The sequence below is a fragment of the Peromyscus californicus genome, unplaced genomic scaffold (genome assembly GCF_007827085.1).
Source record: "Peromyscus californicus insignis strain IS unplaced genomic scaffold, ASM782708v3 Scaffold_11__1_contigs__length_118956290, whole genome shotgun sequence".
Classification (NCBI taxonomy): domain Eukaryota; kingdom Metazoa; phylum Chordata; class Mammalia; order Rodentia; family Cricetidae; genus Peromyscus; species Peromyscus californicus.
This window is the reverse complement of record NW_026294402.1, coordinates 54208180-54221276: the sequence shown is the minus strand read 5'-3', so window position 1 is coordinate 54221276 and position 13097 is coordinate 54208180. Positions and strand designations below refer to the sequence as shown.

The 13097-nt window shown below is 47.6% G+C and overlaps 1 protein-coding gene across 4 annotated transcripts in view; it reads right to left on the bottom strand.

Annotated features, from left to right (window-relative positions):
• Gramd2a (GRAM domain containing 2A) overlaps positions 1 to 12538 on the bottom strand; it is a 34888-nt gene extending 22350 nt beyond the window's left edge. For 3 of the 4 annotated variants that reach the window (XM_052762682.1, XM_052762690.1, XM_052762701.1), the window contains exon 1: positions 12444 to 12532. In XM_052762682.1, the coding sequence (XP_052618642.1) occupies positions 12444 to 12484 (41 nt within the window). In that variant the 5' untranslated portion in view covers positions 12485 to 12532. Of the gene's footprint in view, positions 1 to 12443 lie in introns of all 4 variants that reach the window. The other variant, XM_052762707.1, reaches the window with a different exon arrangement.
• Positions 12539 to 13097: the final 559 nt, after the last annotated feature.

Genomic DNA, 13097 nt, shown 5'->3' with positions numbered 1-13097 from the left:
GAGAATCAAACCCACAAAGCATACTCTACGACTCCCCCAAGACTGTCATCAATGACGGGTGTGGGTGAGGCTGTGGAGAGACTGGGACCCTTCTCTCCACCTGGTCGGAATGTGAAATGGGGCCGGTGCTTTGGAAAACAACTTGGTGATTCTTCAAACTGCTGCAGTTACTATAGAGCTAAGCAAACACTCCTAGCATGTACAAAAGAGAATTTAAAATGCATGTCCAGACACTGGAGAGATGGCTCAGTGGTTAAGAGCATGTACTGCTCTTCCAGAGGACCAGCGTTGGATTTCCAATACCCACACTCCCCAGCTCACAACCATCTATAAGTTCAGCTCCAGGGTTACCTGACACCTCTGGGCCTCTGTGGGCACTTAGCATGCACACACCCACACACAGACACAGACACATAATTCAAAATAATAAAACAAATAAATAGAAATGCTTGTCCACACAAAATACTATGCATGAATGCTCACAGCAGTATTTATTCAGAAAAATCAAAAAGTGCAAACAGACTAAACGCCCAGCAATAAACAAAGTATTTCTCTTCAGCCATCAAAACAAAATGAAAAAAAACACTGACACATGCCAATCATAAATCGATCTTTTTTTTTTTTTTTTTTAAGAATTAGCCGGGGCTGGAGAGATGGCTCAGAGGTTGGGAGCACTGGTTGCTCTTCCAGAGGTCCTGAGTTCAATTCCCAGCAACCACATGGTGGCTCACAACCATCTGTAATGAGATCTGGTGCCCTCTTCTGACCTGTAGTCATATATGCTGTATACAAAATAAATAAATAAATCTTTAAAAAAAAAAAAAAAAAAAGAATTAGCCAAAGGCTGGGGAGATGGCTCAGTGGTTAAGAGCACAGGCTGCTCTTCCTGAGTTCAAGTTCAACCACATGGCAGCTCACAACTATCTATAATGTGGTCTGATGCCCTCTTCTGGCATGCAGGCATACATGCAGATAGAGCACTCAAACTCATAAAAAACATACATAAAAGTTAAAAAATAAAAAGAATTAGCTGAGTGGTGATAGTACACTCCTTTAATCTCAGCACTCAGCAGAAGTAGGTAGATCTCTATGACTTCAAGTCCAGCCTGCTCTACCAGGACAGCCAGGAAATCCTGTCTCCAAAAACAAAAAGGAATTAGCTGGGCGGTAGTGGCACACACCTTTATTTCCAGCACTGGGGAGGCAGAGGCAGGCAGACTTCTGTGAGTCTGAGGCTAGCCTGGTCTACAGAGCTAGTTCCAGAAACCCTGTGTTTCTAGAAAACAAAAAACAAAAAACAAGAGAGAGAGAGAGAGAGAGAGAGAGAGAGAGAGAGAGAGAGAGAGAGAGAGAGAGAGAGAGAGAGAGCGAGCCGAGAATCATGGGGGAGGTGGAGTAGGAAGTGGTCTTTGAGTATAGTGCCTGCAGAGGCCAGAAGAGGATGTCCGATCCCCTGGAGCTGGAGTAACCAGCAGCTGGGAGCCAGCTGAAGCAGAGTGGGAACCCAAACTAGCTGCTCTTAATTATTGAGCCATCTCTTCAGCCCGAATGAAGGGACCTTTAAAATATTGTTAACTGAAAGAAGCCAGTCACAGAAGACCACTTACTCCATGTACACCTGTGTAAGGAATACACAAAATTAGCACATCTATACAGACAGAAAGTAGACTGGTAGCGCCCTGGGGGGCAAGGAAAAGGCAAATGGGGAGTGGTGTCTAATAGCACATTTAGTTTCTGTGCAGGGCAAATGTTCTGGAATTAGGCAGTGGTCTTGGTTACTCAACTGCATGACTATTATAAACATCACAGAATTGGACAGGCAGCAAGTTGTTTATACATGTGCTTAGCATGTATAAGATCCTGGTTCCATCTCCAGCACTGGATAAAAACAAACAAACATGAATTTTATTGGTATATGAATTCTATCCCAATGCAAAGGAGGAGGGAAGGACAGAGGGAGAAGAGACCCAGGGCTTAAAGAACGTATGGAAGAAAAAGAGAGGGGCAGTTCCCCAAAATTAGGTTATAAAGAGTGGCCCAAGAAATAGAAAAAAAAGCTGGTCAGTGGTGGAGCCCAACTTTAATCCCAGCACCTGGGAGGCAGAGGCAGGTAGCTCTCTGAGTTCAAGGCCAGCCTGGTCTACAGAGTGAGTTCCAGAACAGCCAGAACTACACAGGGAAATCTTGTCTTGAAGCCCCTCCCCCCAAAAAAGAAAGAAATAGAAAAGAAAAGGAATTTCCAGGTCTGTAGGTTGCCATGGAAACAAGCATTTCCGAAGGAGGACTGGGCAAGCACCGGGGCCAACAGTGCCGAGGTTTGCTGAAGGTAAGTAAAAGGAGGAGTGAAGGACAGACCTTGAATTTGGACACATGGACGGGTAACCTTAGCAAGGACACTTTGGTGCTGTGATGGGCCCGGCTCCTTCCTTCCTCCCAGACTGGCGACTAGGAGGGACAGTGAGCCTCTGACCACATGTAAGGAAACTATGCCGTCAGCCAACTCAGCCCAACAGCCTGGGATGCTCGCCTGCCTCTCCTCACTTCCAGTAAAAGACCACATGGTTGCTGGGCTTGGGCAGGGCTGTACGCTTCTCTCAGGTCCGAAAAGGCAGTAGAGATCAGGTGCTGCCTCACTGCCTTATCACATCTCCCCACTCTCCAGCCACTCTCCTCCACCCCAAGGACGCACCAACCACAAGTCTATTTTCTAAACCTGCCCTAGAAAGAGCTGGGAAGACCAAGGTCCCTCCGGTCCCTAGTGGCAGCCACACCCAGAATTCCAGTACCACACTTAGTGGTTCCCAAGGCGGCGCCTGCAGCGACACTGATCACGTCAGCGTGGCGCGGCCCAGCCTTCTGCCAGCTGGTGAGTCGAGCTGGTGCGTTGGCCCAAAGGTAGTGCTTAGCGCAGATCGGGAGACCTGACGTGAGGACAGGAGCAGCGCCCCCACCAAACGGCTTCCTGGGATGCTGAGCCTGCACCCCATCCGTGCCTGGCTCCTGGAGCTGTGCCCAGCACCAGAGCTGGCAGCTGGCCGCGGCTGTGCACGCCCCTGGCGGGGCTAGAGTCCGCACCCTGCCGCAGGCTCTCGCCAACGTGGCTCCCCAGGCAGATTCCTGACCGATGATCCAGTCTTGAGCAGCTTTCTGGGTCCTCAGGGAGCACCACAGACTGTGTGATTGACAAAAACCCCTAGGGAGTGCCAGCTCTCTTTCTACTGTTATTCAACACATGGAGGTTGAAGCCACTGTAAAAAGGTGAGAAAAATACAGATTTATGTAACTGAAAGAAACCACTGCTGCCCCGTGGTGGTGGTGCAAGCTTTTAATCCCAGCACTCTGAGTTCAAGGCCAGCCTAGTCTACAGAGTGAGTTCCAGGACCGCCAGGGCTACACAGAGAAACTCTGTGTCGAAAAAACAAAAAGAAAAGGAAAAGAAAAAGATTGCCGGGCAGAGAGAAACTATAATACCTTGACCACGCATAACTACTTGATAAACTATAAGAAAGTGGCTTTAGTGTTTTTCTGTTGGACACTGTGCTAGCAGATAGACACATAACTAATACAATATGAGATGCCCCCGGCCCACTGGGGATGCCTCACGCATCCTACGAAGGATTCTACCATCCTACCCAACTACATCCCTAACCCTAAGAGTTCATTACTGCCAGCTGGTGGTGGCACACGCCTTTAATCCCAGCACTCGGGAAGCAGAGCCAGGTGGATCTCTGTGAGTTCGAGGCCAGCCTGGTCTACAGAGTGAGTTCCAGGACAGGCTCCAAAGCTACACAGAGAAACCCTATTTCGAAAAACAAAAACAAACAAACAAACAAAAAGAGTTCATTACTATTCTAATTGTTACAAAATCAACACAAAAACCTGTTGTTGAGCTGGGTGTGGGTGTGGTGGCCCATGCCTGGAATCACAGCATTCATGAGGCTGAGGCAGGAGGATACTGAGTTGGAGGTTAGCCTAGGTTACATAAGGGAAGGGTGGATGGAGAGATGAATACTTGGTAAGATGACTCTAAATGGCCCTACATTATATTTGATCTGAAAGACTATATGCATGAGAATAGAAATTTTTTTTGAAAAGAAAATGTGGAGACTTTACCCAACCAAATATCAGAACAAATTACAAAGGTATTACTGGCTTACAAGATTAATAGATTAGTAGATCAGTGGGACACAGAGAGTCCAGCAAATGATCTTTGGATATAAGAAAACCGAGTATATAATGAAAATATTCTGAGAAAGAGAAAATGAGTTGTCTAATAAATATGGTGGGACAAAACCTATCTCAGATCAATCACAAAAATATAGTCCAGGTACAGTAAACATCTACGTATCTCTAACTTTGATTTTATTTGAGACAGGGCCTTAAACTCAAGGCAAGCCTCCTGCCTCAGCCTCCTGAGTACTGGGATTACAGGCACATGTCAGCATTCCCAGCTGAACACCTATAAATCTAACTCTACAAAGATCTAGGATAAAACAGAAACAATTTTTTTAATATTAGAAGTTTCCCAAGTAAGGTATAAAATCCAGAAAACAAAGATTTAAGTGTATAAAAAGAAGCTGGAGAGTTGGCTCAGTGGTTAAGCTCCCTGGCTGCTCTGCCAGAGGACCCAGGTTCTATTCCCAGCATCCACAGGCTGGGTCACAACTATATGTAACCCCAGCCCCAAGGGAGCCTATACCTCTGGCCTCCTTGGACACTTGTACTCACAGGTACACATACACACAGAGACACACACACCTAAACATAGATTTTAAAAGTTTTTAATTGCATAAGAAATATTAAGCTTTTATACATCAAAATTTAATTTTTATTTGTTTATTTATTTATTTTGGCTTTTTTGAGCTACACAGGGTTTCTCTGTGTAGCGTTGGGTATCCTGGAACTCTCTCTTTTGACCAGGCTGGCCTCAAACGCAGAGATCCACGTGGGTCCCTCTGCCCCAAGTGCTAGAATTAAAGGCGTGCACCACCATCACCTGGCTCAAAATTTAAATTCTGACGTACAAATGAAAGCTAAGGGTAAGTGAAATGCTGCCCATCATCTTAGTATGCTGAGGCTGAAGCAGGCAACCAGGCAACATGGTGGGGATTTTTTTTTAAACATTTATAGAAATGATTTATGTCTCTAATATACAATGAATACATCCAAATCATTACGGAGACAGTAAGTAACCTAGTAGAAAAAAATTAACAAAGCTACTGTAGAGGCACGTTCTTGTAACCTCAGAACTAAGGAGGCTGAGCCAAAACCGTGGGGCATTCTTGGCTAGCCTGGGGTACATAAGGAGTTTCAGACTAATCCTGTCTCAACAAACAAAAACAAGGAACAGTGCTGGCAAACCATACAAGCCCCTGGAACACGCCACCGAAGGAGATGACTCCTGAAAGTGGTCATCTGACCCCTGCATGCATGCGGTAGTACCGACATGCACTCACAGCACACATACACACACTAACAATACATAACACTTTAAAAATACAAAATCAATAAAATGGGATTTGAATCTACAGATATGAAGAAGTTGAATTTATAAATATTTTTACAAATAAAAAGTTTACTTTTAAGAATTAACTTTGAGCCGGGCGGTGGTGGCACACGCCTTTAATCCCAGCAGGGAGGCAGAGCCAGGTGGACCTCTGAGTTCGAGGCCAGCCTGGTCTACAGAGAGAGATCCAGGACAGGCTTCAAAAGCTACACAGAGAAACCCAACCCCGTCTCGAAAAACCAAAAAAAAAAAAAAAAAAAAAAAAAAAAAGAATTAACTTTGGGCCGAAGAGATGACTTAGCAGGGAAGAGCTGCAGAGCTCGGTTTCCAGAACCCATATCAGTTTGCTCGCTCACACATGTAACACCTGTAACGCCAGCTCAAGGGGCATCCAAAGTCTCTAGCCTTGGAAAGCACCTGCACACAAGTGCACATTCTCCCACACAGACACACACACACACACAATTTGAAAAAAATGAACTTTGGCTGGGCGTGGTGGCACATGCCTTTAATCCCAGGACTTGGGAGGCAGAGGCAGGTGGATTTCTGTGTTCAAAGCCAGCCTGGTCTACAGTGAGTTCCAGGACAGCCAGGAGTGTATAAAGAGATACACTAGTTTCAAAATGAATGAATGAATGAATGAATGAATGAATGAAATCTGACCTGGTGCCCTGGTTGGTTTTTGCTTGCTTGTTTTTGTTTTTACTTTATACAACCTAGAGAGCTAGGGTTATCTGAGAGAGGGAATTACAGTTGAGAAAATGCCTCTGTAAGACTGGGCAACGGGCAAACCTGTGGAGCATTTCCTAAATTAGTGATTGAAGCAGGAGGGTCCAGGCCCTTTTAGGTGGGGCTACCCCAGGACAGGTGGTCCTGGGTTCTATAAGAAAACGGGCTGAACAAGCCATGAGGAGCAAGTCAGTAAGCAGTGTTCCTCCATAGTTTCTGCCCTGACTTCCCTCAGTGATGGAGTGTGACCAGAGAGTTGTGAGCTGAAACAAAGCCTTTTCTCTCCACGTTGTTTTTGGTCAGTGTTTCATCACAGCCACAGAAACCCTAATTAAGACACCCGAGGATGTGGTTCAACTGCAGAGTGTTTGTCTAGCTTGTGCAGTGCCTTAGGTTTCTCTTTGCACTCCCAAACTTAAAGTAGAGTGAACTGTACACCTTAAAACGGAATACAGAGGAAGTACTGAGAGCTGGTGCTGAATCACCCGAGAGTCTCCAAGCTGGAGGCACTTTGAAGAAGATACCTCTGGGTGAGCACGTACTCTGTACAACTGCATAGACCGAATAGCCTGGGGATCTCTGACAAGGCCAGAGACGAACGTCTTACAGACAGAATAGGGAGCTCAGAGGTGAAACTTGTCGAGCAGGACCTCAGACCCAGATCTTTCTGAAAACACGGACTATGTTTTATATCACATTGACTGCCTACCTAGAAATGACATAAAAGACCAAGAGAAAAAAGCAACACAAAACACCCTTTTCAACGTTATCCATATCAAAGAACTTAGGGCCAAGAAAAAAACGTTCAGAGCTGAGGAGACGGCTCGGTGGGTAAACCTTTGGAAGAGCGGCCAGTGCTCTCAGCTGCCGAGCTACCATCTCCAGTCCCTGAAAACTAGGAAATAAAAAGAACGAGCCAAGTATTTATTCTGCCTGCCTAGTACTAGCTGTCCTCAGAGTAGCCGCATAATAAAAGAGACCCTTTAGGGCTGGAGAGATGGCTCAGCCGTTAAAGGCTAGGCTCACAACCAAAAATATAAGAGACCCTTTAAACAAAGAGTCCACCTGCTAAATGAAGAAAGACTTGCAGAATTAGATTCATATTCCTTTTGTCTCTAATGAAATGGGTCTAGATGACATAACCATCGGGGACTACGTACATGGCCCAAAGGGACAGAACCAGACGTTGGACGTTTCTTGGAGGGTAAAATACCCTCCCTACTTGGCCAGGGATCTATATCCAACTTCCAATTTATATGAAATTTAGGAGTCTAAGGAATATATATATTTAAATTTTAATTCATGTGCATGGGTATTTTGCTTGCATATGTATTTGTCTGTCTGCATTCCTTGCAAGTCTGAAGCCAGAGGAGGCCATCAAATCTTCTGCAACTGGAGTTAAGAGATGGTTGTGAGCCACCCCTTGGGTGCTGGGAACAAGCCTGAGTCCTTTGGAAGAACAGCCAGTGCTCTTAACTGCTGAGCCCAATCCTCAGCTCCAACATTTTAACCACCACCAACTGGGAGTCAGGCATTGTGACTCATTCCTGTAATCTCAATATTTCAGAGGCCAAGAGAAGAGGAACCCCACAAAATCCATTTCAGGGCAGCCTGTGCTACAGTGATACCCCCACCCCCACCCCCATACACACACTTAGATGAAAAAATTTAAAAGTTAAACACAAAGATTTTTTCCATTTGTTTGCTAACAAGGAAGCCTTATGATTCTGAATGTCAATGACTTACCATAAAATTCAATTTCTGAATAGCCCTTCAAAAGTTATTTTTGGAGCTTGGGACATAGTTTAGCATGGAGTGAATGTTGAGTGTGCATGCATCCCTGTGTTAGATTCTTCAGCACCACCAAAGAAAAACAAAAAGGCTTCAACAGTGATAATGATGTCAACAATGTTTTGTGTGGCCAGATTATTGGTAAGCTTTGAGTCATTTGGTCAATTCGAACGCAAGTTGGAAAGGGAAAGGGGCAGTTCTGTGACCAGAGACAGTTGTTTGCCCAGACAAACCAAGGTTGCCATTGCCCCTCAGTCAGAGAGAACAGAGGGCTGAGGAAATGAAATACCAGAAGGATTCTGACAACTATTTAATAAGCCTTTGATGTGCTGTGTCAGCACGTAAAGAAGGAAAGCAAGACTCGAGACTTAAACTCTTTAAGTGCTTTTTATTTCCACTAAAAAAAAAAAAGTTCCGAGCTGGTCCTTAGTGGTGTAAGCCTGTAATCCCAGCCCTTTTGAGGTGGAGGATCAAGAGTTCAAGGTCAGACCGGTGAGACAGTGCAGAAGGTATAGATGCTTGGCTGGCAAGCCTGACGAACTGAGTTCAATCCCTAGAATTTATGGTGGGAAGGAGAGAGCAACTCCTCCAAAGTTTTCCTTTGCCAGGTGTGGTGGTGCTCGCCTTTAATCCGAGCACTCTGGAGGCAGAGGTGGGTGGACTCTGTGAGTTCCAGGCTAGTTAAGGCTACACAATGAGACCCTGACCCCCAAACAAAAAACAGAAGCACAAACAAAACAAAAAAAGTTGTCCTTGGACTTCGACACCTGTGCCATGGCACTCGTGAGCCTGAGACTAACAAATAAATAAGAAGAGTCCAAGGTCATTTTCAGCTACAGATTACGTATGAAACTAGCCTGGTAACATGAGAACCTTCTGGAAAAAAAATAAATAATAAATAATAAATAAAAAAAATTGGCGGTAATGGGGCATGCCTTAAATCCCAGCACTCGGGAGGCAGAGCCAGGCAGATCTCTGAGTTCGAGGCCAGCCTGGTCTACAGAGTGAGATCCAGGACAGGCACCAAAACTACACAGAGAAACCCTGTCTCCAAAACCAAAAAAAAAAAAAGGAAAGAGCTGGGGTGTAGCTTAGTGGTAGAGCACTTGCCTAGCCCTGCAGCCAATCCCTGGTACTGCAAGACAGGTAGGTCGGCCAATTGGTAAGTAGATAGGTAGGTAGGTAGGCAGGCAGGCAGGTAGGTAGATAGCCTAATGTAATTGTAAACATCATTGAGGAAATATTATTTTAGGACAAGGATTTAAAGCCGTGGTTCTCAATCTTCCTAATGTTACGTGCGACACTTTATTACAGTTCCTTGTAGTAACCCCCAACACAAAATTATTTTGCTGCTACTTCATAACTTATGAATTGTAAGTAAATTTCTGATATGCGGACACCTCCCCCCCCCCAAAAAAAAAAAAACTGAGCCATGACCCGTTGGTTGAGAACCGCTGATTTAAAGATTGATTCAGGGGCTAGAGAGATGGCTCAGAGGTTAAGAGCACTGCCTGCTCTTCCAGAGGTCCTGAGTTCAATTCCCAGCACCCACATGGTGGCTCACAACCATCTGTAATGACATCTGGCACCCTCTTCTGTATACATAATAAATAAATAAATCTTTTTTTAAAAAAAGATTGATTCAGTTAGTTATTCAAACTAACTCTAAATTCTACCCAAGCATTTCTCAACTAACAAAAATAAGCAGATGTGAGAAGCTGGGGGGCGGGGGGAACAGGACATGACAGTTTGTCCCTTTGAAGTGTATCTGCTTAAGAATAATGCACTCTGTCACGGCAGGCAGCTACACCTCGGGGGAAGCTCATTTGCGTATGTGTGTTGTAGGTGAGTACCTGTGTACATTCAAAGAGGCCAGAGGAGGGTGTCCTGCTCTATCACTCTCTGTCCCTTGAGACAGGGTCTCTCACTGAACCTGGAGCTAGGCTGGCAGCCAGCAAGTCTCAATGATGTCTCTACCTTTTCCTTGGTTAGTGCTAGGTTACAGGTGCAAGTGGCCATACCCAGCTGGAGCTCAGGCCCTCACCCTCAAAGCAACACGGTTGCTGTCTATTGAGGCACCTCCCAGCTTCGGGAAACTCCTCCTTCGGCTCTCTGCCCGATCCCCTTCCTCCCCTACATTAGTAAACAGGGAGGAGAATTAATCACAGCTTCCAGGTTAGAGAACAGGTGATGCGAGAGATCGGCGCCCTACAGCCCAGGTGAAGAGGTACAGAGGCCAAGCCTGACCTCCGTCAAGCTTAGAGCTGCGTCAAAGATGGATACAGAATCAAAGGAGACTTGTCTTCCCTTCTCAGAGGAGGACAAACACCTTATTTTCCCGTCTCCAGACTCAGATACTAGACGTGGAAGTGGCACACTGCACTCTTCCTGGCTGGATGGGTTTCCAAGGCATGTCATAGCAAAGGGCAAAGTATGAAAAGAAATGAGACACCTTCAGAAATGGAGGAGGACACGTGTTAGTGCACTGACTGTGTGGAGGGGCCTTGAGGGAGTCTAAGCCACATCTCTCCTTACTTCATGGTAAAGCAGGCCCCCGAGAAGGAAGTGATTTGTTCCAAGTCACAGCAAAATGGGAGCAGCATTTGACTGAATCTGACTCTCAGAGTGAAGCTCTTCATGTCAGTCTTATAAATAGGGACCGTGTCTCTCAACAGCCAAAGCCACAGCTTAGCCAGCTTAAGTGCTGGGTGGAGTCACCTTGACAGGCACTAGCTGATCATGGAAGAGTTAGCTCCCTGGAGGGGAGCAGGCATAAGCCATCTCGAATACTGTCGTCCTCACCCTCAGTGGGTCACCAGAACATCCCCAGTGAATGAATAAGCATACAGGTATTTCTAATCCCAAATAGAGCTTTGAGACCCACCTGAGTTCAGCAATTTGAAAGCAACACCAACGGGAAGGCCTGGATGGGGCCCAGGCTGACCTCTCCAGGCCATTTAGAATATCCTTGCCCTCCGAGAAGTTGGGGAAAACTTCCAGGTGGCCCCAGCAGAAACCTCCTGAATGCTCAGCAGACGCCAGTCAGCTTTGCCCTCCAGACCTGCTCACTTGCCCCAAGGTACCCATTGAGGATACTTTTAATGACTTCCAAACTATAACCTCTACTCAAGAGTGTCCCCACTGTGCTGGACTCCAAGTGGCCTCATGAGGAGACTGCAGAGCAGCCCACAGGGTGAGAGAACCATCTACCCATCTCTTCTGGCAATACTTTGTCTTTACTGCATCAGGAGAGGAGTTCAGAGCTAACAAGTGGGGTGGACATCCAGCTTGTCAGGTCTCTGCAAGGAGGGGCACCTTTGCACAATCATGTATGTTGAGGGAGGAAGCACGCACAGAGACAAGGGCAGATAACAGCCAGCTGGACACCTCACCTCCTCAAATCCTTAGAGGACTGAGCCGCTAAATCCACAGCCCTATGTATCCAGGGTTGATGTAGGCACAAGATCACATTTGTCCTACCTAGATCCATTCTGACTAGCAGGGATGTCCAGCTGTGTAGGCTTGGGACTGGGTGGGAGCAGGAATTTACAGTTTCATCCGTAAGCTGCGTCTTCCCTCAAATAATCTCATCCACATGCCCTCAAGACTTCAAGAGTTAAATCCCACACTCCACAGGGCTGAATTCATTATGTGGTCCAGGACGACCCTGAATCTCAGCTCACGTAAGAGCTTCCCAGAGATCTGCAAGCATAAACCATCTTGGATACCGTGCTGGGAATGTAGGTGTGCATCACCAACGCCTGGTTTATATGGTGCTGAGGATCGAACCCAAGGCCTTGTGCATGCTAGGTAAACATTACACTCACAGTTCCCATTCTTGATGCCACCTCGTGTCTTCCCTGCCCCCTTACTCTCCTCCAGCTACAAGAACTTTCCTTTCTTCCCAGGTCGACTTTGGACCAGCTCTCCGGGCTTGGAGACCGGCCCCAGCCCGCCCGGGCCTGGCGAATGGGGTGCGGCCGAGTCGTGCTGGGACAGCTCCACGCTGCCTCCGGGGCAGCCGCGTGTGCTCCTAGATCTCGCTGGGAGAGGAGAGGATTTTACAGGGGCCCGCAGGGAAGCACCAGCCTGGGGATGGAGGCAACCGGGATTGGGGAGTCGTTACGGTGAGAAATGAATGAAAACGCAAATGAATGGACCGCGAAGGTGGCCGACAGGAGGTGAGTCCAGGAGCGTGCCTTCCGCTCGCCCGAAGCCGCCAAGACCGACCCTCGGACACCTCGCAGCAAGGAGGCGGCACGGGGGTCCCAGCCGCGCAGCTTGACCCGAGCCGGAATTCCCGCGGCCAGGAAGTGTCCGGCCCGCAGGCAGAAGACGCCCAGGCGCTGCGCTCCCAGAGCCGCCCTGCCCCTCGCCGCAGCCTCCGGAATCCGGAGCCCAAGGACGCCGCCCTTACCTGCCCGCCTCGACAGGCTCGCTACGGCTCAGGGCAGTCATCGCAGCGCCTTCTCCGGGAGCCTGGGGCTGCGCGCCAGACCCAGTGCCCTCCGGGCCCCGCCCACCCAGGGGAAAGACCCACCCCCGCCCGCCCATTGGCCGCCGGCTGGGGATGAGCTCAGCTCACTGGTGGAGCCTTCCCCGCTCCCAGGCCGCCCTCGTGGGGCCCAGCGGCTGACAGGTCTTCCTTGGGTCTCAAAATTGCAAGGTCCCAGAAGCCAAAGAATGCGGCTGCAACTATTGTTAAGTCCTCACATCCGGCGATCAGCATCCTCAGGGTCCTTTAGTTTCGTTCCATTCTAGTTCCGTTCCACCACTTGTCCCTGAGCTATTTGTGCTTCAACTTCTCAATTTCACAGGCCTCAGTGTCCCCACTGGACCACTTGGCTCTCCCCGACAGCAGCCAGGAGAATCTAAGGATCCCACCTTGTTCCTGCTGTACCTTATTCCAGAGGGTAACAGGAAAACAGAGGCCCTTTGTGCTGAACTGATAAGGGCCCTGAGGGTCTCAGGTGTCAAGCAGGGACTCATACTACAGCACCCTCAAGGGTCCTCTACTGCAGGGGGTCAGCCCACCAGCACAAGGGGCACCTGAGTTTATCTACCATCATAG